The sequence below is a fragment of the Scyliorhinus torazame genome, chromosome 12 (genome assembly GCF_047496885.1).
Source record: "Scyliorhinus torazame isolate Kashiwa2021f chromosome 12, sScyTor2.1, whole genome shotgun sequence".
NCBI lineage: Eukaryota > Metazoa > Chordata > Chondrichthyes > Carcharhiniformes > Scyliorhinidae > Scyliorhinus > Scyliorhinus torazame.
The window spans coordinates 196643008-196668289 of record NC_092718.1 but is presented as its reverse complement, the minus strand read 5'-3'; the positions used below and the strand labels follow the sequence as shown (position 1 = coordinate 196668289).

The 25282-nt window shown below is 45.6% G+C and overlaps 1 protein-coding gene across 1 annotated transcript in view; it reads left to right on the top strand.

Annotated features, from left to right (window-relative positions):
- Nucleotides 1–25282, top strand: part of LOC140387119 (EF-hand calcium-binding domain-containing protein 5-like) — a 254349-nt gene that overhangs the window by 37073 nt on the left and 191994 nt on the right. Inside the window, exon 5 of the mRNA XM_072470130.1 lies at nucleotides 15136–15209. Within this exon, the coding sequence (XP_072326231.1) occupies nucleotides 15136–15209 (74 nt within the window). The remainder of the gene's footprint in view (nucleotides 1–15135; nucleotides 15210–25282) is intronic.

The following is a 25282-nucleotide window of genomic DNA, read 5'->3' as shown; positions in this document are numbered from 1 at the left end:
AGAGCACCCGACCTAAGCCCATACCTCCACCCTATCCCCACACCTCCACTCTTTCCCCGTAATCCCAGCTAACCTTTTTGGACACTAAGAGCAATTTAGCATGGCCAATCCACCTAACCTGCACATCTTTGGACTGTGGAAGGAAATCGGAGCACCCGGAGGAAACCCACGCAGACACGGCAAGAATGTGCAGACTCTGCACAGACAGTGACCCAAGCCGGGAATCGAACCTGGGACCCTGGATCTGTGAAGCAACTGTGCTAACCATTGTGCCACTGTGCTACCCAAAGATCTATGGACTTCTCCACTTCTGATTTTAATTGCTCCACCAATAACAGCTGGACTTTCAGTTGTCTATGCCCTAGACATCTGTAACTCCTTTTCTATACCTTTCTGTCTCTCTCTCCTGCTTTAAGACAGACCTTAAACATTCAGCCAAGCTTTCGATTGAAAGGTCAAATTTTCTGATCTCTGCCATCAATCGGCTTCAAGTGTTTGTGGTTTGTGGATTGTGAAACTTCAAAAGGTCTGGATGATTGTCATTCTTATTAGTTTGTACTCCAGATTGTTTTTTCAATCATAGGGGAAAGTAATCAAAGGATTAGATTTTTTCAAAGCTTTTGTTATACATCCTACTTCACACTGGCCCAAGACTTCCGCTGGTGGCCTTGGAGTGACTCGCCGCACATTTGGTGGCTCCCCCTCAAGGCGGATTTTTTCGGTCTTTTCCCTGCCCGAAGGACAACTTACTTGAGGGCAAAATGTACAGGAGTGCCTGGGGAATATAATACTCCTCTGGTGTGTGACTGGTGAATGGTTCCATGGACAAGGAATGATGCAAGAAAGAAAGAGCAGTGGGATCAGGAGAGGACAAGGGGGCACGTTCTGCCCAGTGGTCAACGGAGCAGTTGGTAATGTTCCTGAATATTAAGTTTCGGCAACAGAGGAAAGAGGCTCTGGAAGACCTTGCCAATGTGGTGGAACCGCTGAGGTCTGAGATGGGACGTGTGGTGTACAGGCTGGAGTCCCAGGGCCTGGCGATCCAGAAAGTGGAGGAGGCGTTGGGGAGCACGAGGAGCAGTTGGCCTTGTTTGTAGCGGAGGTGGGAATGATTGCGGGAGAGCCAGAAGAGGCTGAGTGAGAAGGCAGAGGTTCTGTAGAATCGCTCCAGTAGGCAAAACGTAAGGATTGTTGGGATGCCTGAAGGCATTGAAGGTGCGGAGAATGCGGTGTGTGTGGCCGTTTAGGGTGATGGGGGCGAAATTAGGTATTTGGGTAACCAGGTGCCACGGAGTTGGGCGCAGTCGCATAAACTGAACTTGGCTCTTGCTGGTGGAGCAGATGAAGGTGGACTTTAAGAGGTGGGATGTGCTTCCGCTGTCGCTGGCAGGGCGGGTGCTGACAGTGAAAATTACGGTGCTGCCGAGCTATCTATTTATATTTCAGAGCTTTCCAATCTCTGTTCCCAAGTCATTTTTTAGGAAGGTTAATGAGTTGATCACTGGGTTTGTGTGGACTGGGAAGACCCTGCGGGTACTCGGGCTTTCTGGTGGCGGGAACGAGGGAGGGGGGCTGGTGCTGCCGAACATGATTATTGGGCGGCCAACATTGCTATCTAAAGAAATGGGCTGTGGGGGAGGGGTCGGTATGTGGGTGGGTAGAGATGACATCATGCAATTATATGTGTTTGAGGGCTTTGTTGTTGGCGCCTTTACCATTTTTGTCAGCCACGTACTCTGCGAGATCAGTGGTGGTTTCAGCCCGAAGGGTGTGGGGGCAGTGGAGGCAGCATCTGGGGCTGGAGGTTGCCTCGGTGTGGGCACGGATCTGTAATAATCATAGGTTTGCGCTGGCGGGGGGCTGGATGAGAGGTTTAGCGGGTGGTGGCAGGGATTGAGCGCTTTGGCGACTTGTTTACTGGGGGCAAGTTAGCGGGGCTAGAGGACCTGGAGGAAGTGTATGAATTGCCCAGGAGGAATGGCTTTTTAGGTACCTGCAGATTCAGGACTTTGCAACGAGAGAGGTGCCATCCTTTCCTGGGCTGCCATCCCTGGGGTTGCAGGACAAGGTGCTGTCGGAGGACGAAATAGGAGAGGGAAAAATGTCGGATGTCTATAAGGAGTTGATGGAGTGGCAGGGAGCCCTGATGGGGAATATTAAGAGAAAATGGGAGGAGGAGTTGGGAGGGGAGGTGGGTTTGAGACGTGGGCAGGGACCTTGTGGAGTGTGATCGACCTTGTGGAGTGTGATCGCCTCCTCATCATGTGCAAGGTTAAGCCTCATCCAGTTTAAGGTGGTGCATAGGGCTCATATTATGGTGGCGAGGATGAGTAGGTTCTTTGAGGGGGCATGGGATAGTTGTGGGTGGTGCATGGGATGCCCCGAATCATGTCCACATGTTTTGGGTGTGTCCGAGACTGAGGGCGTTCTGGCAGGGCTTCTCAGACGTTATGTGCGAGGTGCTGGAGGTGGTTCTGAGTCCAAAGGGAAGGCCTGAGAGTGCTGGGGGTGAGGGAGGCCGATGTTTTGACCTTCGCCTCCTTGATAGCCCAGAGACGGATTTTGCTTGGGTTGCGGGACTCGGAGCCGCCGAAAGGGGGAGTGTAGGTGCCTAGGGGGTAATTCTGCCTGGGGCAGAATTCCTGAGGCTGGAGAAGGTCAAGTTTGTTTTCAGGGGTTCACCCAGAGGTGGAAGCCACTTATTGATTTCTTTAAGGAGATTTGAGGTTCAGAAAAGGGAGGGGCGGTTGCGGGTGGGGGGGGGGGGGTGTTGTGGGGGTAAGGGGGTTACAATGGGGAAGACAGGATGTGAGGAGGGGTTGACGTCAGGGGAGCAGGTGTTGGTTGTTTACTGAATGGTTTTGTTGTTTGTTTTGTATACATGAAAATGCCTTGAATAAAAATATTTTCAAAAGAATAAAATAAAAACCTGGCCCAAATCCATGAATATTGCAGAGAAGTAGGAGATACGCATCTCTGCAATGGAGCTAGCTCGGTTGGATGTGTTGGATACAGGCTTCTGACTAGAAGCAGCCAGCATCCTTTAAAGGTAAACCTGAAAATTGTGCAGCCAGGGAATTGTCGGGAATCTTGATTGGGACCCATTTGCCCTTTTTAAAGGACTCCCAAGTCAACCTGACTTGGTGAAATCCTGGGACACTGTCTTGTGGTGATTCTCCTCCAATATCTATTCTCCTCCCAATTAGCCACTCTGTTCCAGCACAGCTAAAACACTAGCATCTACCAAGCATTGTGGACCATTGCCCATGTATCTTGTCCACAAAAATCCAACTTGGCCAATGGCTGCCCCATTAGTTTATCCTTGTTCAACAGTAAAGTGATGGAAGGGGTTGTGGACAAATCAAATGGCACTTACTCAGAAACAACCTGCTAGGTCCACTCAGCTCCCAATCTCATTACCACCTTTGCTCAAACATGGACTAAAGAGTTCAACTCAAGAGGTGAAGTGAGAGTGACTGCCCTTGACACCAAGGCAGCACTTGAACGAGTATGGCCTCAAGGAGCCCCAGCAAAATTGGAATCAATAGGAGTCAGGGGGAAATCTCTCCACTGGACCCAGCACAGAGGAAGATGGTTATGGTTGTTGGAGGTCAATTATTTCAGTCCCAGGACATCATTTGAGGAGTTTCTCAGAACAGTTGCCTGGGCCTGATCATCCTCAGCTGCTTCATCAAAGATTTGATGGAACAGAGATTCACACTGCATAGTTTATAAAAATTATATCCTCATGCCTATTTCTTCATTTAAAACTGGACCTAGGCTAAACAAACACAATTAAGATGGCTGATCCTCTGTGAGTTTTTGTCTGTGATGAAATGAAAATCACTTATTGTCATAAGTAGGCTTCAAAAAGTCCCTAATCGCCACATTCCGGCACCTGTACGGGAATTGAACCCACGCTGCTGGCCTTGTTCTGCTTTACAAGCCAGCTGTTTAGCCCACTGTGCTAAACTACCTTGTAGTTTCAGAAGTCTTACACTTCATTATTTATAAAATTCTAACAGGACTAGACAGGGTAGATGCAGGGAAGATGTTCCCAATGGTGGGTGTGTCCAGAACCAGGGGTCACAGTCTAAGGATTCAGGGTAAACCATTTCGGACAGAGATAAGGAGACATTTCTTCACACAAAGAGGGGTGAGCCTGTGGAATTCATTACCACAGGAAGTAGTTGATGCTAAAACTTTGAATATATTCAAGAGGCGGCTGGATATAGCACTTGGGGAGAATGGGATCAAAGGCTATGGGGAGAAAGCAGGATTAGGCTATTGAGTTGGATGATCAGCCATGATCATGATGAATGGCGGAGCAGGCTCGAAGAGCCAAAAGGCCTCTTCCTGCTCCTATCTTCTATACAACTATGTATCTATGTTATTTTTGAAGACCTATTAACAATCACCAGGAAACTGCACAGCCCAATTTCGAAGAAGGTTGCATTGAAGACCTTTTGTACTTGATTACTCAGGCTTGCCAGTGGAGATGGAACGTTTACTAAGACAATGGCCTCTCAAACACTCCTTTTGATTCATATTCACACTCCCGAAGACCAAACCAAATTCCAGACCCTGGATAAACATCATTTTTGAAGACCTTGCGGTGCAGTAATGTCACGTGACCCAAGCTTCTGGCTTGTTGAACAAATTATAAAGTGCCTTGTTAATTTGCATAGCTCAGTCTGCCATTTAACATTGACTAGCAGGCCACACAGAAGGAGCTCTGGCCCAACTTGGACACCGAACTCCATTTACCCTGCTTCTGCTGGAAGTTATGTACCACTGCCCACAAGGTTGATTCATCTCTGCATGCTTATCTCATCGTATGAAGTGAGCACCATCAGGAAAGTGAATTATACAGCATCGGTTTTTAGCCCACCAAATTCTGTGAAGGAATACCTCATTGGACTTTGGTTCTGGATTCTAGAATTTATGTGAACCAATGTTTATTTTCTCTGTGGTCTCAGTACTGTAAATCTATCTTTTCCCTATCCCTCTCTTAACTGCCTGAGTGTGAAAGTGTTGTTGCGACCCTCCTCCTGTGCTTTGAGAGTGTGAAAATAAACAAACCCTTTGAGTTCTTGGGTGTGCTGTGGAGTTATTGCAAGGAAATTGGATCACACAAAATACTGGGGTGTTGGGGAAATACACCACCGCTTATAAAAAGGGAAACAGAATTTGGTACTATTTGAAATAACCCCCCTCCTCTACATATCAATGCCCTTCGCTCTAAGGTCAGATTTCACTAATGATTGCACAATGTTCAGAACTATGCATGACTCCTCAGATACTGAAACTATCCATGCCCAAATGCCGCATATTCAACATTCAAGCTTGGGCTTAAAAGTGGCAAGTAACATAAATAAATATCAGACAATGACCAACTCCAAGAAAGAATCCAACCATCTACCCTTGGTATTCAATGACATTCCATCGCTGACTCCTCCACTATCAACATGCTGATGGCTACCATTGACCAGAAACGGAACTGGACCATACATATAAATACTGTAGCTACAAGAGCAGGACAGAGGCTGGGAATTCTGCAGAGTAACTCACCTCCTGACTCCCCAAATCCTGTCCACCATTTATAAGGTACATGTCCAAAGTTTGATGGAAAACTCTGCACTTGGCTGGATGAGTGCAGCTCCATCAACACTCAAGAAGCTCCATATCATCCAGAACAAAGCAGCCCGCTAGATTGGCCCCCCCATCCACCAACTCCAAACTCCATTACTTCCACCACCCACTTACAGTGGCAGCAGCGTGTACCATGTATAGGATGCAACAGCTCTCGTAGGCTTCTGCAACACCTTCCAAACCTGTGACCACTACCACTTAGAAGGACAAGAGTAGCAAGTGCATGGGAACACCACCGTCTGCAAGTTCCCCTCCAGGCCACACACCATCCTGACTTGGAAATATAACGCTATTCTATCTCCGTTGCTGGGTCAAAAATGCAGGATTTCGCTCCCTAACAGCACTGTTGATCCACCTATACCACATGGACTGTAGCCGTAAATGAAGGCGGCTCACCACCACCTTCTGAAGGGTACTTAGGGGTGGGCAATAAAATATGGCTGAGCCAGCAATGCTTATGTCCTGTGAAAAATCAAAAAATAAATGTACAACTCGAGTGTCCCCAACATAATGGAACTACCAAGGTCAAATTTCTCCTGTGTGCTTGTGTAATGACATCATAAACATGTTTACGATTTCAGTCCATGTGGGAAAATTTGGTGGGGCTGCATTTTTCATTGAATCTCTCCAGTGCATTCGGCCCATCGAGTCTTCACTGACCCTCTGAAAGAGCACTCTACCTGGGCCCATTCCCCACCCTATTCCTGTAACACCACACATTGTCCATGGCCAATCCACCTAACCTGCACATCTTTGGACTGTGGGAGGAAACCAGAGGAAAACCACGCAGACACAAGGAGAACGTGCAGACTCCGCACAGATAGTCACCCAAGGCCAGAATCGAACCCGAGTCCCTGGCACTGTGAGGAAACAGTACTAACCACCGTGCCACTTCTGTGTCACCGTGTCATCCCAGTGAAGTGTCTTTCTAGATGAAAGCACAGGCTATAGATAGTCGTATTTCTGGACAGTTTTAGTTCTCGGGCACTCACTCACTCCAGTCTGCTGATATGTTCCTGATGAAGGAGCTGCGCTCCGAAAGCTAGTGATTCCAAACAAACCTGTTGGACTTTAACCTGGTGCTGTGAGACTTCTTACTGTGACCACCCCAGCCTATAGCCGGCATTTCCACATCATGTTCCAGGAGAATAACAGCACTTAATTTTCCTATGGCGAAGAGAAGGAATATCCAACTCGTCTCCTGGACAGGATGGAAAATTTGGCGACCCTGAAAAACATCCATTGACTTTCAATGGGAATTTCTGATTCCCCAAAAGGCAGGACCAAGAAATCCTAGCTCTCTTATGTTGTATTAGCCAGCTCCACTACAATGCATACTTCAATAACCACTCCCTACAAGCACAGCTTGTTTTATTTTTTAGCCAGTGTTCCTCATAGTAACTCTTCTGTTGCAAGATGGTGGCACCTTCCCCATCCCTGTGGAATTCAATGGGGCAATGATCAGCAAATGTGCATTGGCATGGACAACATGCTAGTTCAGGGGAAGAGGAAAAATCATTCAGAAGATGAGAGGAATTAGAAAAAAGTCAGTCGATTACGAGTCTCCACTTGCCTGGATGAGTACAGCCCCAACAACATTCAAGAAGATGAACACCATCCAGGACAAGGCAGCCCGCTTGACTTGAACCCTATCCACCACATTAAACACTCACTTCCTCCACCACCCAGCAATGGAGTACTGCCACATTTTTCCAAGCTTCATTCGACAGTACCTTCCAAATCTGGACTTTTACACCTGGATATTGCTGCTGCTTCACTATCGCTGGGCCAAAATCCTGGAACTCCCCTCGTAACAGTACTGTGGCCGTACCTACATTAAAGATTGCAATGATTAAAGAAAGTGGCTTACCACCACCTTTTTAAGGGCATTAGGGAAGGGCAATTAGTGCTGGCCTTGCCAGTGACGCTCAAATCCCACGTATGAATTCAAAAAATGGCACTGGTTGGAGTTCAAAAGATAAGATGGGGTAAAGTATAGATAAAACAAAAATTAAATGGATGTGTTAAAAATGTAGTGCTGAGCCTCAGCTGCAAAGAAACTATGAACAGAAATATCCAAATGCCCAGTCTAGTATTAGCAAACCGAAGACAGGCAAACCACTTCAAATGAAATATAAATAGTGCATTGTGAGAGAACAAGCCCTCTGTTCAGTGATGTATCTGCACTTTTTCAATGTAACTTTTGTATCACATTCACACGAGGCATAAACACTATGGCCCAGATTTTCACCACACCAGACTGGCGAAAATGGCAGAATGCTCAAAAATTGTATATCTTGTCCCGAAACATGGCAATTCCCATTTTCGCTAGGGCAGGAATGGGGGAACTTCATGCATGCATGTTTTATGGGTGGGCATTTAAATCATCAATTGTCTCCACACCAGTTGGATTTCGGTAACCTAGGAGTGTGGAACCTAAAGTATGCAGAAAAGACCTGGTAAGGGCAGGTCTGAACTTGGGTATATTTGTTTGGAAGGCCTGTAGAATTTGATTAAAATTTTTATTCACAGTCCCAGAAGTGGCATAATATCAATTCCAACTATTGTCTTCCCTGAACCCAAGGGGGAAGGAGCATGGGGCTCCCGGTCTCGCTTGGCTATTTGCCTCTACCAACTTGTGGCAGAATAATTTTCTTTTTGAGAAGGGCACACAGCGCTTCATGTGGAGGAAGATAGAAGGTGGGCATGCCACTCTCGCACATAGGAGCCATAGTCAATGTCCCAGTGGTTTGTGGCAACAACAATGTCTTCCTTCATGATGTGTGAAAGCTTCCCTGGCAAGTGCCACACACCTGCTTCATATGAAGGAGTTTACAACGCCCTCAGCTTATCCAGCCACCAATGCAGATCTACTGCCCTCCCTCTGGTTTCTGCCTGCTCACCGTGACTGGCAGGAGGAAGAGGCTGCTGCATGTGCAGCAGAAAGTTGGAGGAGGGGAGATAGAACAACTAGGTGCTACCCTGTGTACAGACCTTTGACACATTACCTCAATATGATAGAGCACCAGTGCCTAGGGCAACTGAGACTGTGCTGTGAGGTGGCATATTTCACTTGGTCCAGCTGCAACATGAGCCATTCCCCTTTCCCTTCCATTTTCTGTGAAAGTAGCCATGGCTCTCACCTTCTCTACCTCAGGATCTTTCCAGGACTCATCAGGAAACCTATCTGGTATATCCCAGTCAGTAGCTTAAGGCTGTAATTAAAGCCGTTTTCTTGTGTGGAGATGACATTAATTTTAGATTTGGAACTCTGATGCAGAGAGTCAATGCCTTTGCCCAATTTGCAGCCTTACCTCATATACAGGATATTATTTATTGCATCCATGTTGCCATAAATGCGCCAATTCAATATCGGTACATGTCTGTCAACCAGAGCCCCTTCCACTCAATCAACGCCCGGGTGGATTGTGGCTACCTCAATGTCTTCCTTCAAGGTTCCCCGGCAACTGCCACAACTACTTCATACGAAAGAGTTTCCAACTCCCTCAGCTTTTTGCAGATCAGTGGTTGGCTTTTAGGGAACTAATTACAGTTCATTCATGGTGCTGTTCACCATGCAGGCTGGCTGCCTACTTACAGAGTTCTTCTCCAGACTGTTCTCTTAGAGTCTATTACCATGTGACTCTGTGCATCCTACCGGGGGCTGTGCCACCTTCCAGTCTCACATTAGCCTTTGCTCTGCCAAGCACCTTTACATTCCAATGGCATGCACCCAATATTACAACACCACCCAATATCATGATACTAAGTCCAGCTCGTAACCTGGCAAGATCCCGGACTGAAAATCTGGGCAGTCATTTTTAAAGGTTGGGTTTGTGGTCAGAGAAGTGGCCAAACAGGAGCATAAGGAAACAAAACGTTTATTGACATAGAACGAAAAGTCTATGTACACTGGTCCCAGGAGGGACTACCTGCACACTCTTGGGCAGGGATTTTTATGTTCTGATTTGCTCCCCTGCTGGTGAGGGAGCCCCGCCCCCTCAGCGGGGTTGCTCGTATTTCACGAGACTCACAGGGAGCCTAATCGGCCAGGCCCCCTGGGTCTCGTGTAGGTTACAACAGGCAAGAAATCAGGGCATTCTTCTTTCAATAATTGGTTTGACAACGTAGCGGTTTAGGCCAAAGGCCTGCAATTAATGATCGAGAGAGGTGAGTTGAAACCCCACAGCCACAGAACTTAAATCCAATTAATCAAATTGATTTGGAATAAAAGCTAGGGTGGACTTTTCCACTCCCTTCAGCAGGAGAAATAGTGACCAGTGGGGACGCAAAATTTGCTGGGGTGTGGGGGGCAGTGGGGACGAAAAATCAGTTTCCCGACATGGTGAAATTAGTTTGGAATCTTCTTCTCCCAACTTTCATGGTGGGTTGAATGTCCCGCTGATCTATGTCAGGAACCCCATTTGCATCACACGAATGCTCTTTAAAAGCCTGGATCCTTTTCTTCCACCAGCGGGAATTTAGGAGGGTCTGTTTCACGGCTGTGCACTGTACACCTGGCAAAGTAGAATTCTTCCTATCACTTTCACATTCTTTTCACACCATCTCTGAAAGATATCAGCTGCCTGTCATACATGCCATGCCATGGCTGGGCACAGAGGGAGGGGTGAGACCATACCAGGACTGGGGGTTTGGGTGCGGGAGACAGTAAACGAGCAGAGTGGAAGAGTCGATGGCTGTTCGGGTGCTGTTAAAAAATGGCGCCTGGATTTTGCAGCCTATGAAGTGATGGCGGGGTGGGCCTCTTGCTGCCCACTTCTCCACAAGATTCGGCATGCTCCTCGCAGCTCCATAATTAATGAGCTGAACAGTGCAAGGCCGCGTGTGTTCCGCCGACCCATTCTTCAGTAGAATTCACTCCGAATTTTTGCTTCCACCGCCAAACCTAATCTCGGGAATGGAAAATTCTGCCCTTAGCAATAGTAATGGTAAATAGGAAACTACCAGATTGTCATAAAAACCTATCACTTGTGTCCGTTTGCGAAGGAAATCTGCCATCCTCATCTGATTTAGCCTATTTGTGACTCCAGACCCACTGCAAAATAGTTGACTCTTGACTGCCCTCTAAAATGGCCAAGCAGGCCGGCCAGTTGAACAGAGACAGGCGATAAATGCTGGCCTTATCAGTGACCCAACATCCCGTGAATGAATATAAGCAAATATTTTTAAAATGTGCCTGAATGGTTTTTTGTGCACATCTGTGAATAGGCATTTATGCTTGAGAAATGAATATTTCTCAGGTTTTCCTTTGCCATCAATATCAAAGTGTTTTGTTGACAGGTATAACGTGGTGGATATGGTTCACATGAGTTCACTTTTGAGTGTGTACAGAACTTCCCATGAAAAGCAAGAGACCATCTTAGGTATTTAGTAGCCATGTTGCGACTTGACCCAGTCCAAAAATTAAACGATTCTATAAATTTGCATACTGGACTTTACATAGTCTTACACCACAGATGTGATTTAACGGGACGAAAACAGAGTCCCATTTCGGACACGATTAGCGGGGTGTTTCTCTGCGCCTGTAGCGCCGAGAGAACACCGCTATTTAATGGCACGTTGCCATTTCTTTGGACTCGGCGGGGGCGCATTTACATTAACTCGCCAGTGCAGAAAGGGTACTTGCGGACGGGGGCACCATTTTAAAATCCTACCCCGATCTTTCGACCCCTCTCAGTCAACCCATCGCAGCCTCCAGAACCCCACACTGTACCCCCTTACGGGATCTTCAAACCTCCCCTCACCCCACCTCTTCAAGACAAAACACCCCCTGGCCACGCAGGCATGGCAGTGCCACGATGGTACTGCCATGGTGCCTGGAAGGTAGTGCCAAGGTGCCAAGCTGGCAGTGCCAAGGTCTCCGGGTGCCAGCAGGAGTGCCCAGGATTCCACCCCGCCCTGTCCCCGACCACCTGGGGGTTTCTAATGGCCTGGGAAAGTCCCCCCAGGTGCCGTTACGCCTGGTCCACATTTGTGGAAACCAGTGCTAAATGCTGCCCTCTGGAGGTCTTCCAGGCGCTGTAAGTTCCCGAGCCCCTGGAAAATCCTGCGCAGACATATTTAAATGGGCCTAATTGTTCATTAAATATGCTAATTTGGATCTCACCCAGCGAGATGCCTCCCGCGAGATTCAACAGCCTCGTTGTGCCCCAGGTCTGGTGCGACGAGGCAGTTAAATCGTGCCCCACATCTTCAGTGTTCCTTCTCCAAATGCCAGATAATGATCTAAGGTCAGGATTTCCCTTGAAAATGCAACCTGTGGTAGCAGGTGTGAAAAACGGTGTTCAACCTGCAGGCTTCAGTGCTGGTCTTTTGCGTCGTAATGTGTACTTCAGACTGCATTAGTTATTCATATACACTATCATTGGTAGGTGGCTTTCTAGTTGTCTCCATGTTTAAATGGTGCACCACACAGCATTTGCACTCTCTGCAGCTTAGGACAGCTCCACAGAAGGAATGGCGTCCAAAGTCAGAAAGCATTCTGCGCCCAAATTCAGTGGTGCCTCACTGGATTGCCTGTTGGACGCAGTTGATGCCTGCCGCAATGTCTTCCACACTCACTGCAAATAGTTTGCATTGCGCCAAGTCTTGCATAATATAAGAAATGTGAGTGACTAGATCCCTTGACATGCGTATGCGTTGGCGACATTGCTTCCTGCTCATCTGCAGCTAACACATGCGCATCTACACACCCGGGGTCCAGTGAGGTGCATATGAATGACTGTTTTCTGAAGATCATCCTCTGCGTCCAGCGAAAGAGCTGCTGCCCTTTGGTCTTGAGGGTTCTGCTGTTCCCTATGGTGATCCAGGTGCCTCCGCTGCATTCTTCTCCTTCTTCTCTTCTACCTATAAGCAATAATAAAGGCAGTGACAACACCAGGCTTCATCTTTCTGATGTTCTCTTCACTGCAATATCAAAGAGAGGGACGCAAGAGTCAGCATTTAATTCTAAAGGTCCACTTTCAGTCAAGAAGTCATGGAATCATAGAATTTACAGTGCAGAAGGAGGCCATTCAGCCCATCGAGTCTCCACTGGACCTTGGATAGGGCACCCTACCTAGGCCCACTCCCCCATCCTATCCCTGTAACCCAGTAACCCCACCTAACCTTTTTTGGACACTAAGAGCAATTTATCATGGCCAATCCACCTAACCTGCACATCTTTGGACTGTGGGAGGAAACCGGAGCACCTGGAGGAAACCCACGCAGACACGGGAAGAATGTGCAGACTCCGCACAGACAGTGACCCAAGCCGGGAATCGAACCTGGGACCCTGGAGCTGTGAAGCAACTGTGCTAACTACTGTGCTACCGTGCTGCCCAAATCATCTGGGACTGTGAGTTCAAGTCTTCGCTATACATGCCGGAGAATCCTGGCCCCTGAAATGATGCCCAGTGTGAGGTGCGCATCAGTATTCACCACAGAATTCCCCTCCATGACCCTACCCCCCCTACCACTAACATGACCAACTGACAATGGCTTTGGCCAGGCAACTGAATGTTCTGCTTTCAGCTCAGGCACTGGGTTCAGCATGCCCTGCACGCCAAGACTGCACAGTTTGCACTGACTACGAGAGTGAATAATGTTATGGCATGGTTGATGGTAAACGTGAGTTGCTCAAATCCCAAAGGGAAACTTGAAATAGCTGCCAAAACAGTTTTTTTCCAATTTGTATATTAGGAGGTTTTCTGAAACCAGGAAATGTCATCTCCAACCAATTGCGATGATTTTATGTGAAATGAAATGTTTATTAAAATAAAGAACATTTTCACAAGGTTAATGGTATTTTAAAACAGTTCCAAAATATCTTAGTTTAAACTGTCCTCAGAGCTAACCTTTCCTTTTCCGATGGCAACAGTCCTGATAGATTTTTAAAACGAGGGAAACAATCAGTTTGTTTGCCATTTGGTGCCCCCCCAGGTGCAACCTTCCCCACTTGTTACCCCCAATGGAGCCATTGCCCAGCAGCCTCTACACTTCCCTCAGTTATGTCCGTCCCCCTCTCCAATGGAGCCCATGCTTTGCAGCCCTTTCCTTTCCTCAGTTGGGTTTGTCTGGCCCCTTCCCCAATGGAGACCTATCCCTGCAGCGCTGTTAAAGCTACCCCTGCCTTAACCCGGCTGTGATTGCTGTGGAGTCTTCCCTGAGAGGTCCTCCCTGGTAGAGCCTGTGAAGCTGATCCCCACATCTGTGATGCAAGTTATGTGAACTCACTGTGGAAACCTGAGCGAAGTGAAGGTCACCAGCTGCATGTCATCTGAATGCTGTTGTGAAACACGCTGTTCCGATTGCATGCCGATGGGGGCTTTTATTGCAACATGGAGGGATGATTCCGGCGATGTAATGATGTAATGATGCATTCAACAACGGGAAACTCAGCCCGCCATTGACAGGGTGAAGTGCACAACCGCTTCCTTGTTTTACGTCGTCGTAAATCCCATTTTGGACTTTCTTGTGAGATTTAGTTTTCCCACTGCCATGACAACTTCCCCGATCAGGGGTGGAAAAACATGGCCGAAGACATGCTGGTTAAAATAGTAACAGTAAACAATTAAACAACACAATTAAATAAGAATAGCTGCACAAGAGAAATTAATACTCTCATGCAGTATCCTATAAAGCATTACATTGCTATGAATGCTTTTATCTAGAATTAATTTGATTTTTAAAAGGAGTCTCAAGACTCCACCTCCATCAATCTCATAGTTCAAATTTCAGGACTCAAGATTCAAAATGATTCCTCTCTGCCAGCCAAACTTGGCAGTTTCGTAACTCAAATTATTTTTGCATATAAAGAAACAGGACTTTGAAAGGTAACAATAATGCGGTCCTTCCTAATAATGCTTTAAAAATAAAAATAAAATATATTTCTAAACAGTTAACAGGTAAACAGAGACAAGTCATACATTTATATTTCATCTAATCTTAAGTCAGCATTAAATGAAAGCATCAGGTAAATGGACTGTCAGTCATCTTGAATTCTATTTCAAAATGACAGGAACTATTTTAATTTTATTTATATATGATTTAAAAAATATAGACAACCATAACCTTGTATTTATTGAGTTTCGATTTAGTTGGTTGACTGCAATGCCTCACCCACTGTTTTACATATGTTTCCACTTACCAAACTTTTCATTATTCTAAGTGAGATTGGTCAATATAACAGCGCATTAACTCATTGTGTAAAAGAAAACTGGCTAGCGATAGCCTTGAGAAATTCATTCAAAGAGTAACATCTTATCATAAGATCAGCATCTGCGGGGGGACTCAAAGCCAAGTTTCAGAAATTAAGCACATGACCTAGTTCTTCAGAAATATACGCATCTTGATTTATTCTATTAAAATCATGTATATAGTTTTTCACATTTTATGAAATGATAAATGTTTGCTGCATTTATTTTATTTCCATGTGGTTCATTCCATACTTACATAACAGTTAGCTTCTGTGTATTTCTACAGAGGTGAAATACGACCTGGAACTGGAAGAGACAGATACAACAGGACAATTATTGAAAGAAGAGCAGTTTGTAGAGGTAAGAATTAGATCTCTCTGTCTACTAAATAAAATCCATTTGAATCCATTCTTTTTAGTGCTTTTTAATGTTCTTGTTTAACAAATTGCAGCTGCAACATTGGAACTTTTCCCAAATATATTCACTTGAAACTAATGGTAGAAAATAGTGGTAGAATAAAAGTGTTTTAAGAAAATTATTAATTATGTTTTTATGTGCATGCAAGACTTTTCAGTCATATGTTTTAGCACTGCTCTCCAGTGATGTCCATGTACATGTGAAGAATTGTTTATAAATTATTCTCCACATTTATTCTATTTTAGAGTAATAAATCTAATTGGAATATATTCATACCGGATTGATATTACTTGACAATGGATTCTTGACTTATATGTTAGCAGCTAAATAAGGATATTTTAACAGATAAATTATTTGGATGGTTGATTTAATTGATCTTACTAATTTCATTACATTGCATTAACAACGTATAGTGAAAACCCCTTCCTGATAGGTAGCTTTGTGTTTATTGAAACTTACTCCCTTTGTCGGTGTTGGTGAAGATTATTTATCTTGGAAAATTAAAAGTCACTCGGCAATCTCCTGTGGCATTGCTCATAGTCCATAAAATATTTAAACAAACAGTGGGGTAAAATTTCAATGGATTTCCCGAAACATCGAGCATAACCATGGGCAGAAACCCAGGCAAACTGCTCATCTGCACATCTTCCAGAGAAGTTACAAATACTCAAATCAGAGCATCCCCAAATAAATTCCCCAAGTTGCCTGCTGAAAATCAATCCCTTTATTTTGCACAGGACAGAGTTAAGCTTACAGGGTTCTTTAATAATAATAATATTTATTATAATCTTTATTGTCACAAATAGGCTTACATTAACACTGCAATGAAGTTACTGTGAAAAGCCCCTAGCCGCCACACTCCGCCGCCTGTTCGGGTACACAGAGGGAGAATTCAGGATGTCCAATTCACCGAACAAGCACGTCTTTCTGGACTTGTGGAAAGAAACCGGAGCACTCGGAGAAAACCCACTCAGACACAGGGAAAACGTGCAGACTCCGCACAGACAGTGACCCAAGTGGGGAATCGAACCCGGGTCCCTGGCACCTGTGAAGCAACGGTGCTAACCACTGTGCTACCATGCCGTTCCTCTCGAATTGACTATTCTAATGCAGTCCTGGCTTGTTTCCCATGTGTTTCCTTCTGTAAACGTTCAAAACTCTGCTACCCATGTTTGTCGCTAGTTTGATTTCCTTCTGTTTTCTGGGCAGAATTTAATCCAACTTGTTGTGGCAATCAACATGGTGGCTGGGTCCACTAAATCGTGCATGAGGTCGGCCAGTTCCCGCCACCGGGAAATCCTCCCAAGGTGAAGTCAGAAGGGCGAAGGGACCAATGCAACTCGCCTGCTAAAGTTGGGAATATTATTTGATTTATTAATGAGCCAGTCAGACCAATTTAAACCCAATTTTCCACAAGTTAGTGTTCCTTTGTAATTTTATTTAAAACCCAAGGGTCGCCCGTGGATGCTGAAACCCACCCAGTGAAGACTAGTAGCGGGGCAGGCAGTGGTTGAGTAATCCAGAGATTAATACTCTGGGGTCATCGGTTCAAATCCCACCATGGCAGCTGGTGGAATTTGAATTCAATGAATAATTCTGGAATGGTGACCATGACAACTATCATTGATTATGTTCAAATCTCATCTGGTTCCCTAATGTGCCTTTGGGAAGGAAATCTGCCATCCTTACCCGTCTGGCCTACATGTAACTCCAGACCCATAGCACTGTGATTGAGTCTTTTTTTAAAAAAAAATTTAGAGTACTCAATCATTTTCTTTCCAATTAAGGGGCAATTTAGCATGGCCAGTCCATCTATCCTGCACATCTTTGGATTGTGGGGGCGAAACCCACGCAGACACGGGGAGAATGTGCAAACTCCACACAGACAGTGACCCAGGGCCGGGATTCGAACCTGGTCCTCAGCGCCGTAGGCAGCAGTGCTAACCACTGTGCCACATGCCGTCCCTGTGATTGACTCTTAACTGCCTTTTGAAATGGCCTAGTGAGCTACTTAGTCTAATGGAAATGAAAGCACGAGCAACAAACACTGGCCTAGCCAGCAATGTCCACATCCCATAAAAGAAGGGATGTCTTCTTTTATCTTCTAAAGTGTTTGCCTGTCCTGCTGTGAGTTTGGAGTTGACCTGCTTTAGATTTGACTCCATCATTGAGCTTGAATCCTGGAAGAATAATTTGGAGTTCTGAAAGGTTGCCTAATGTGTGGGAGGGTGGAGCCTATTGCAGGAAGTTGTCCTTTGTCGGTTAGAGAGAGGGCCAACCCCTTCAAGGAGCCTATGCTCACTGAAGGGGCAGAGGTCCACTTCTTAAAATGGCAGCGTACAAGTATGCAAAGGGAAGAACCCTGATGAGGAAGAGGTGATTATAAGTCTCATTGAACAATGATGATGGGGAGGAGGAGATAACTGTGGAAGAGGACAAGATCAACTTTATGCTACATTTGTCAGAGTGCTGGAGATCAGTGCAAGGGGGACAAGATAAAGCCTTGTCCTCACTCAATTCCAGTGCCCTGTCATGCAATGAGGGCTATCTGGGAAACGGTTGTCCTCTGCAGTCATTGGCATGAAATGTCATTTATGTCAAAACCTCACAAAGATAACAGGTTCTCAGGCCCATTGAGGCAGCAAAACATTTAGCTGCAGGCAGAGGCAAGCGAGCAGATTGCCTCCACCTCTTCTGAGGCCACAAGGGAGGGGAATACTGTGTAAAAGTAATAATTTCCAAAAGAACTAGAGGGAAAATTAGGAGAAATTATTTCATACAGAAGTTTACAGTGATCTAAATGAACTGGTGGTGGAATCGGAATCCGTTAAGAACTTTCAAACGGCAATTTCATATAATATCGAAGAGAGCTCATTTGCAGAGTTATGAGGAAAATAAAAGGTGTGGGACTAAATTGGATAGTTCTTTCAAACGTCAGCACAAGCATGATGTTTATTTCAGTGCTTGATTATATGACTTATACTCATTACTCCACAAATTAAAAATATTCCCTCTTCAAATGCAGCAGGAGCAGCTGAAATATTTAAAGTTTAATCACAAAAACCTATTTCCTCTTCAGTTCTCTGCTGAAGGCCCGACCCAGAATGGTGCGATCTCCACCATGAGTAGGGAAAGGAGGCAGATCCTGAATCCTACCTCAACCGGAACAGTGTTCAGCCCAATGTTGTGGACACCAATCTGATCCATAGCAACCGTCCAACTGAGTCAACCGACCCCCCTCAAGGATTCCAAGTTGCTGTGGCAACATGCACTTTTACATGCATGTTGTAGTCTGGAGCTGTGGTTAGTGGTGGTAAAGGTTCCAATTTTTTTTCCATCACATGGTAGAGCAGGAACCTCTCCCTCTTTTCCTGTCTGCCATTGGCGTATGTTCGAAGGTTTTGAATATTGATACTCAACCTGACTGGCCACATTGTGAACTCACTTCTCTTTGGCCATGGTAAGGGCCCTTCCTGTCAATTCCCTTTTCTCCCCTTTCTTTACTTTTACTGTTATCATTTCGATCCATGGGTGCATAATGGACATGCATCTTTAAGTCGAGCAGGGGAAATGAGGAACTCAAAAGTTACAAAAGAGAACATTGTGCTAGCATTGAACAGCAGAACTCAGCCTTTATGGAACCTGAGAGATTGATTGGCTGGTGGCCAAAGAATTGGCCAAAAGGCCGTATTGTGCCTAGTAACAGGCGGTGATTGAAACGTGCCTGAGTGGGATGATTCTTTCCAGAAAACCAAGGAAGGACAGTTGAGTCCTGGATGCTCAGATGAAATGACCTGCTCCCCCTTTCTCCAGAAAAGCTGCATATCTGTACAGAGACCTGAATTAATCTACAGTGAAAATCATTACAGATTGAAAGCAGAAATTTTGAACGGACAGCCTACATTGAAAGAAGGTGTGCTAGAAGACTACCATCTGAAACAAAGACTCTTATTCTTTTTATATTTTATCATTATTCTTACATCCTTCTTGTCCCCTCTCTGTTTGACTATCGTGTGTGTGTAGAGGGTGGGGCAAGTTTAAGTGGGGGGTTAGGAATTAATTAATAGTTAACCTGTTGTGTTTGATGTACACGTAATCATAGTTATTGTTATTAGTCAAATTAATTGTGTTTACATTTACAAACTTTGTGACTGTAGTTATTGGGCAGCCACGGGCCAAAGACTTTGGGCGTTAGTCTCACAATTACTTATTAATTTCAATTGTGTTGTGACTCAGGGTCAAGTGGAGCTGGAATTGACTGTGCACTATCTAGGGTGTCATAAGTCCTGGAGTGGGACTTCAACCCGGAGCTCCTGGCTCATAGGCAGGGATGCTACCCAATCCACCACAAGACCTCCACCACAGACATTTACAGAAGCTAATATTCAAATTGTGTTTCATGTTGGCTTCACGCAGATAATTGTATCATGCCCATGGAAAAACAAAAACAAATCAATACAAATCGAAAATACTCTGAAGTCTTCCAGAAAGGCCTAGGGAAGATAAAAGGGGGCCACAGTTAAAATTTACGTTAATCCGGATGCCCAACCCAAATATTTCAGAGCCCGCCAAGTCCCAAGTCCCTGCTGTCAAGGGTGAACGATGAGCTGAGCTGGATAGAGAGCTTGGGGATTATACGACCGGTCCAATTTGCAGAGTGGGCAGCACTGGTGCTTCTAGTGCTGAAGCTGGACAAGTCCTTCCACTTGTGTGGTTACTTTGAAATGACAGTCAATAAGGTCTCCTGGTTGGCTAGGTACCCCATGCCACTTGTAGAAGGCCTGTACGTGAAATTGGTTGGGGTCCATTCCTTCACGAAACTGGACATGAGCCACGTGTATCTCCAGTTGGATTGGACGTGGAGTCCAGAAAATACGTCACCATTAACACCCATAAGGGTGTCAGAGAGCATATTTCAGTGCGTGAGAGGGAGTGTGAGAGAGCACCCATATGAGTACACGAGGATCTTGTTGGGGTGTTGTCCGCATGCGTAATTTTCCAGCAGGCAATGGAAGGCATTCTTCAAGGGTTCTCCAGGGTGGCTGGGCTGTCTACCTGAACGATGTGCTTATTACAGGAGCCTTCGAGAAGGAATATCTGGACAACCTGGAAGAAGTCCTTCACTGATTCTCGAAATAAGAGTACACCTTGAAAGGGAGTAAGTATGTCTTTCAGACAAAATAAGACACCAGATTCAAAAAGACGGGTTGCACTCGATAGAAGAGAAAGTCTGGGCCATCAAGCAGGCCCCAATGCCAGAGAACATGACAGAGCTAAGGTCGAAAGAGAAAATGCTGGAAAATCTCAGCAAGTCTGGCAGCATCTGTAGGGAGAGAAAAGAGCTAACGTTTCGAGTCCGATGACTCTTTGTCAAAGCTAAGGACAGTGCTAAGGTCGTTCCTCGGGCTCATTAATTATTATGGAAAGTTTATTTTGAATCTGGAAACCGTACTGGCGCTTCTTCAGCTGCTCCTAAAGAAGCATCAACACTGGGCATGGAAGGCTCCACAAGAAGAGGCATTTGTCAGCTATTATCCTCCAGGCTTCCTGGGGTCAATGTTTCTGCTGCTGATCGATGCCCACTCAAAGTGGATGGATGGATGCCTTCCACCAATTGGCGAGTGACCATAGAGAAGCTATGCTAATCATTCAGCATCCACTGTATTCCAGAGGTACTTGCCTCCAATAACGGTACCCCTTTCACAAGTGAGGAATTTCAGGGGTTTATGCAGACAAATGGGATGAAGCACATTCAAACTGCCCCATATCACCCTGTAGTGATCTTTACATGGGTATGTACATAAGGGGTTAATGGGAAATTGAAAGATCACTAGGGGGCAGCACTGGCGGGTATAAAAGCAGATGCAAGCGGCTCTCTGCCTCTCTTGGTGATTAGACTGTGACGAGAGCAGGAGCATAGATCTAGCTCAGGGCTACTAGTGTGGTCAGACATAGCTACTGTATATAAACATTGTAACTTTGCTACTGGTATTGATCTTAAAGTAAGAACTCACGCAGTTGTTAAATTCTGTTACTCAATAAACCTTTCAATGCCTCTGGACGACTTCGAGCCTTCTTCATCAAGGTGCAGAAAGCCTCTGCAGCAACTGGATTGAGTAACGCATGTTACATACAGTAGTGCTACCAAACACTCTACAGTAACGTAACAAAAGATGGTACCAGGCTGGCTTTAAACGAACAATACTGGCTAGATTAGGTTAGAGAAAGGAAAGAAAAAGAACAGAAATTAAAGTACCGACCGCTCGACTGTGGAAGACTTCGCAGCATTTGGATCCTGGACAACCAACTGACGCGATGGAAAACGTGCAAGCTCCACGGCAGCTGAAATCTATCGGTAGCTTAAATAGTAACTGGACAATGTTTAAACAACAGTTCCAAATATACATGGCAGCCTTGACTTAAACACAGCCTCCGAAGAGAGAAAGATTGCGCTGCTACTAGCAAGGGCAGGCCAGCAAGCTATGGACATTTATAACTGTTTCACTTACGTTGAAAATGAAGACAAAACTAAATTTCAAGTCATACTCACAAAATTTGAAGAACACTGTAAAGCGCAGTCTAATGAAATCCTGGAAAGATTTAACCTACGCAACAGGTTCCAAAAAAACGGCGAGACAATCTCTAATTGTGTCACAGATCTCAGATTAATAGCACAAGGTCGTAACTATGCTGATGTAACAGATTCCATCATCAGAGATCAATTCATCTATGGACTCTCCGATGACCACTTAAGGGAATCACTAATGCAACAAAATGATCTAACTCTAAAAACCACCATAGCAAAGTGCACAGCGCAAGAACAAAAGAAACAGCAGTACCTTGAGTTTCTTCAGAAAACAAAACGGGGAGAAATTCCTCCTTGGAAGAAGTTAAATTGGTGTCTTCTCCTCACAGGCATCTTCTTCCGGCCGCCGGCTGCAATTCAAATATGTACGCACATGCGCACAGTCAAGAGAGACGCGACCCGGCGAGATCCCATTCTGCGCATGCGCAAGAAGCTGCGCATGTGCACGACGCAAAATACCGCACTCAGCCAGAGGAGCGATTCGCGCATGAGCAAAAGCTTCCTATGCATGACGTGCTACCGCTGTGGCAACGCCCACTTAAAAGGGAAATGTGCTGCACAAGGGAAAATATGTTTAAAGTGCTCCAAACTGAATCATTTCGCCTCCCAGTGTAAGTCAACAGCAAAATATCCCTCTCCAACACAGAAACATGCAAACTTCAAGGTTCGCACAGTGGATACAATGGAAAACCAAACACTCAAAGAAAATATTTCCGACCACGAAGATTTCCACTCCTGGGAGAACACATACTTCCTCAGAATAATAGATTCGGCAGAGGAACATCAAGCGCCGACCACGAATCCTCAATACGTTAATGTCATTGACTCCAAAAGTGAATGGAACACCACGGTGCAAGTGAACAACTTCCCAATTACGTTCAAGCTTGACATGGGAGCGTCTGCAAACTTGATAACAAGCAAAGATCTCGCATCCATCCCAGGGACACACGAGGTGATACCTGCTGCATGCAAGTTAAAAGGCTACAGTGGCAACAAGTGGATCATGCCACCTACAAGTAGTCAATAAGTGGGTCACGAAAGGACTACGCTTCGAGATTGTGGACGACAAAAAGACATCGCTGTTAGGTGCCCAAGCCTGCAAGGACTTGCGGCTGGTCCAGAGAATATTCATGCACACGAATGACTCATCACGACTGGACGATGACATCCAGCTGCTGCTCAGCCTGTATCCTGAGGTCTTTCGTGGCATGGGTACGTTACCTTACAAATACAAAATCCTGCTCAAGGAAGATGCAAAACCTGTCATTCATCCACCTAGGAGGGTACCAGCTCCCTTGCAGGACAGGCTAAAATCAGAGCTTCTACGCCTACAATCTCAAGGCATAATATCAAAGGTCACACAGCCGACTGACTGGGTCAACTCGCTGGTGTGTGTCAAGAAGCCATCAGGTGACCTCAGAATCTGTTTAGATCCCAAAGATCTGAACAAAAACATTTGCAGGGAATACTACCCCATCCTCAAGTGAGAGGAGATAACATGTGAAATGGCAAACGCTAGCATCTTCACCAAACTTGATGCTTCTCAAGGCTTCTGGCAGATGCAGCTCGACTTCCAGCAGACTGTTGTGTACGTTCAACACGCTGTTTGGACGATACTGCTACAATCGCATGTCTTTTGGGATCATCTCCGCATCCAAAATCTTTCGTAGAGTCATGGAGCAGATGACGGAGGGCATTGAAGGTGTCAGAGTCAGTGTCGATGACATCATCATATGGTCAACGACAGAAGAAGACCACATTGCTCCATTAAGACAAGTCTTCAAAAGAATTCACCAATTTGGGTTGAAACTCAACCAATCCAGGTGCACCTTCGCATGCTCATCTCTGACCTTCCTGGGGTGACACTATATCAGCGCAAGACTTGAGACCGAATAATGAAAAGATCGCGGCAATCCAGATCATGCAGCAGCCAAGAGGCAAGAAAGCTGTGCTCAGGTTTCTTGGATTCATTAACTTCCTAGGCAAGTTTATACCAAACTTATCAACAAGGACGTCAGCATTCCGAAACGTGATAAGGAAGGACACAGAGTTTGACTGGACTCCACGCCACCAAGAAGAGTGGGTGGATCTAAAGCACCAATTAATGGCAGCTCCAACTCTGACATTCTTCGACCCAATGAATCCCACAAAGATCTCCACCGATGCCAGTCAACATGGAATTGGTGCGGTACTCCTCCAACAGGGTGACCAATCGGACTGGGTCCCAGTTGCATACGCGTCTAGAGCGATGACTGCCACAGAGTGCAGGTATGCACAGATAGAGAAGGAGTGCCTGGGGCTGATCACAGGTATGACAACATTTCACCACTATGTGTACGGCCTTCCCACGTTCCTAGTTGAGAATGATCATAGACCGCTGGTCAACATAATTGAAAAAAATCTCAATGATATGATGCCGCATGATGATGAAGCTGAGGAGGTATGACTTCACACTGGTCTACACTCCTGGGAAGGACCTCATCATAGCTGACACACTGTCCTGAGCCATTGACACTGACAGCTCACCTTCTACGTCCATTGATGATGTAGAAGCTCAAGCACAGTTGTGCAGAGAGACTCTCCCGGCATCTGACAAGAAGCTGCAGCAAATTCGGCTGGCGACACGAGAAGATGCGACCTTGCTCCAGGTCATGCACAACTTTCAGCATAGCTGGCCAAAAGGACAGTGCCCGTAGATCCAAAATATCAAAACTGAACTGTCAGTAGTGAACGGATTAATATTGAGAAATGACAGAATCGTCATTCCACTAACGCTCAGGTCAGACATACTCCGCAGAATTCACGAGGGACATCTCGGCATCGAAAAATGCAAAAGAAGAGCAAGGCAATCCGTGTACTGGCCTGGGATAAATTAGGACATTACAAACATGATACTCACATGTGACACGTGTTAAAAACATCAACCGGCACAATGCAAGGAGCCACTCCAGCAGCATGAGATGGCTACGTCACCGTGTAACAAAGTTGGCATAGATTTATTTCACTCCATGGGTCGAAACTCTGTTCTTATCATTGACTATTACTCCAACTTTCTGGAAGTAATGAAACTCCCAGATCTCACGCCTACATCAGTTATCAAAGCTTGCAAGGAAACATTCTCGAGGCATGGTATTCCACAAACAGTCATGTCCGATAATGGTCCTTGCTTTGCGAGCTGGGAGTGGACGGAATTTTCCAAGAAACCCAACTTTAAATACGTGACATCGAGTCCACACTTTCCCCAATCCAACGGCAAAGTAGAGAAAGGTGTACACATTATCAAACAACTCATAAGCAAGACCACTGACTCGAATTCCAACATACACTTGGCTCAGATCATCATCATTGAGCTCAGGGCTATCACCAGCTCAAATGCTCTTCAATCGAGATGTGAGAACAATGCCAACAGCGTTACACTTCAGCAATCCGG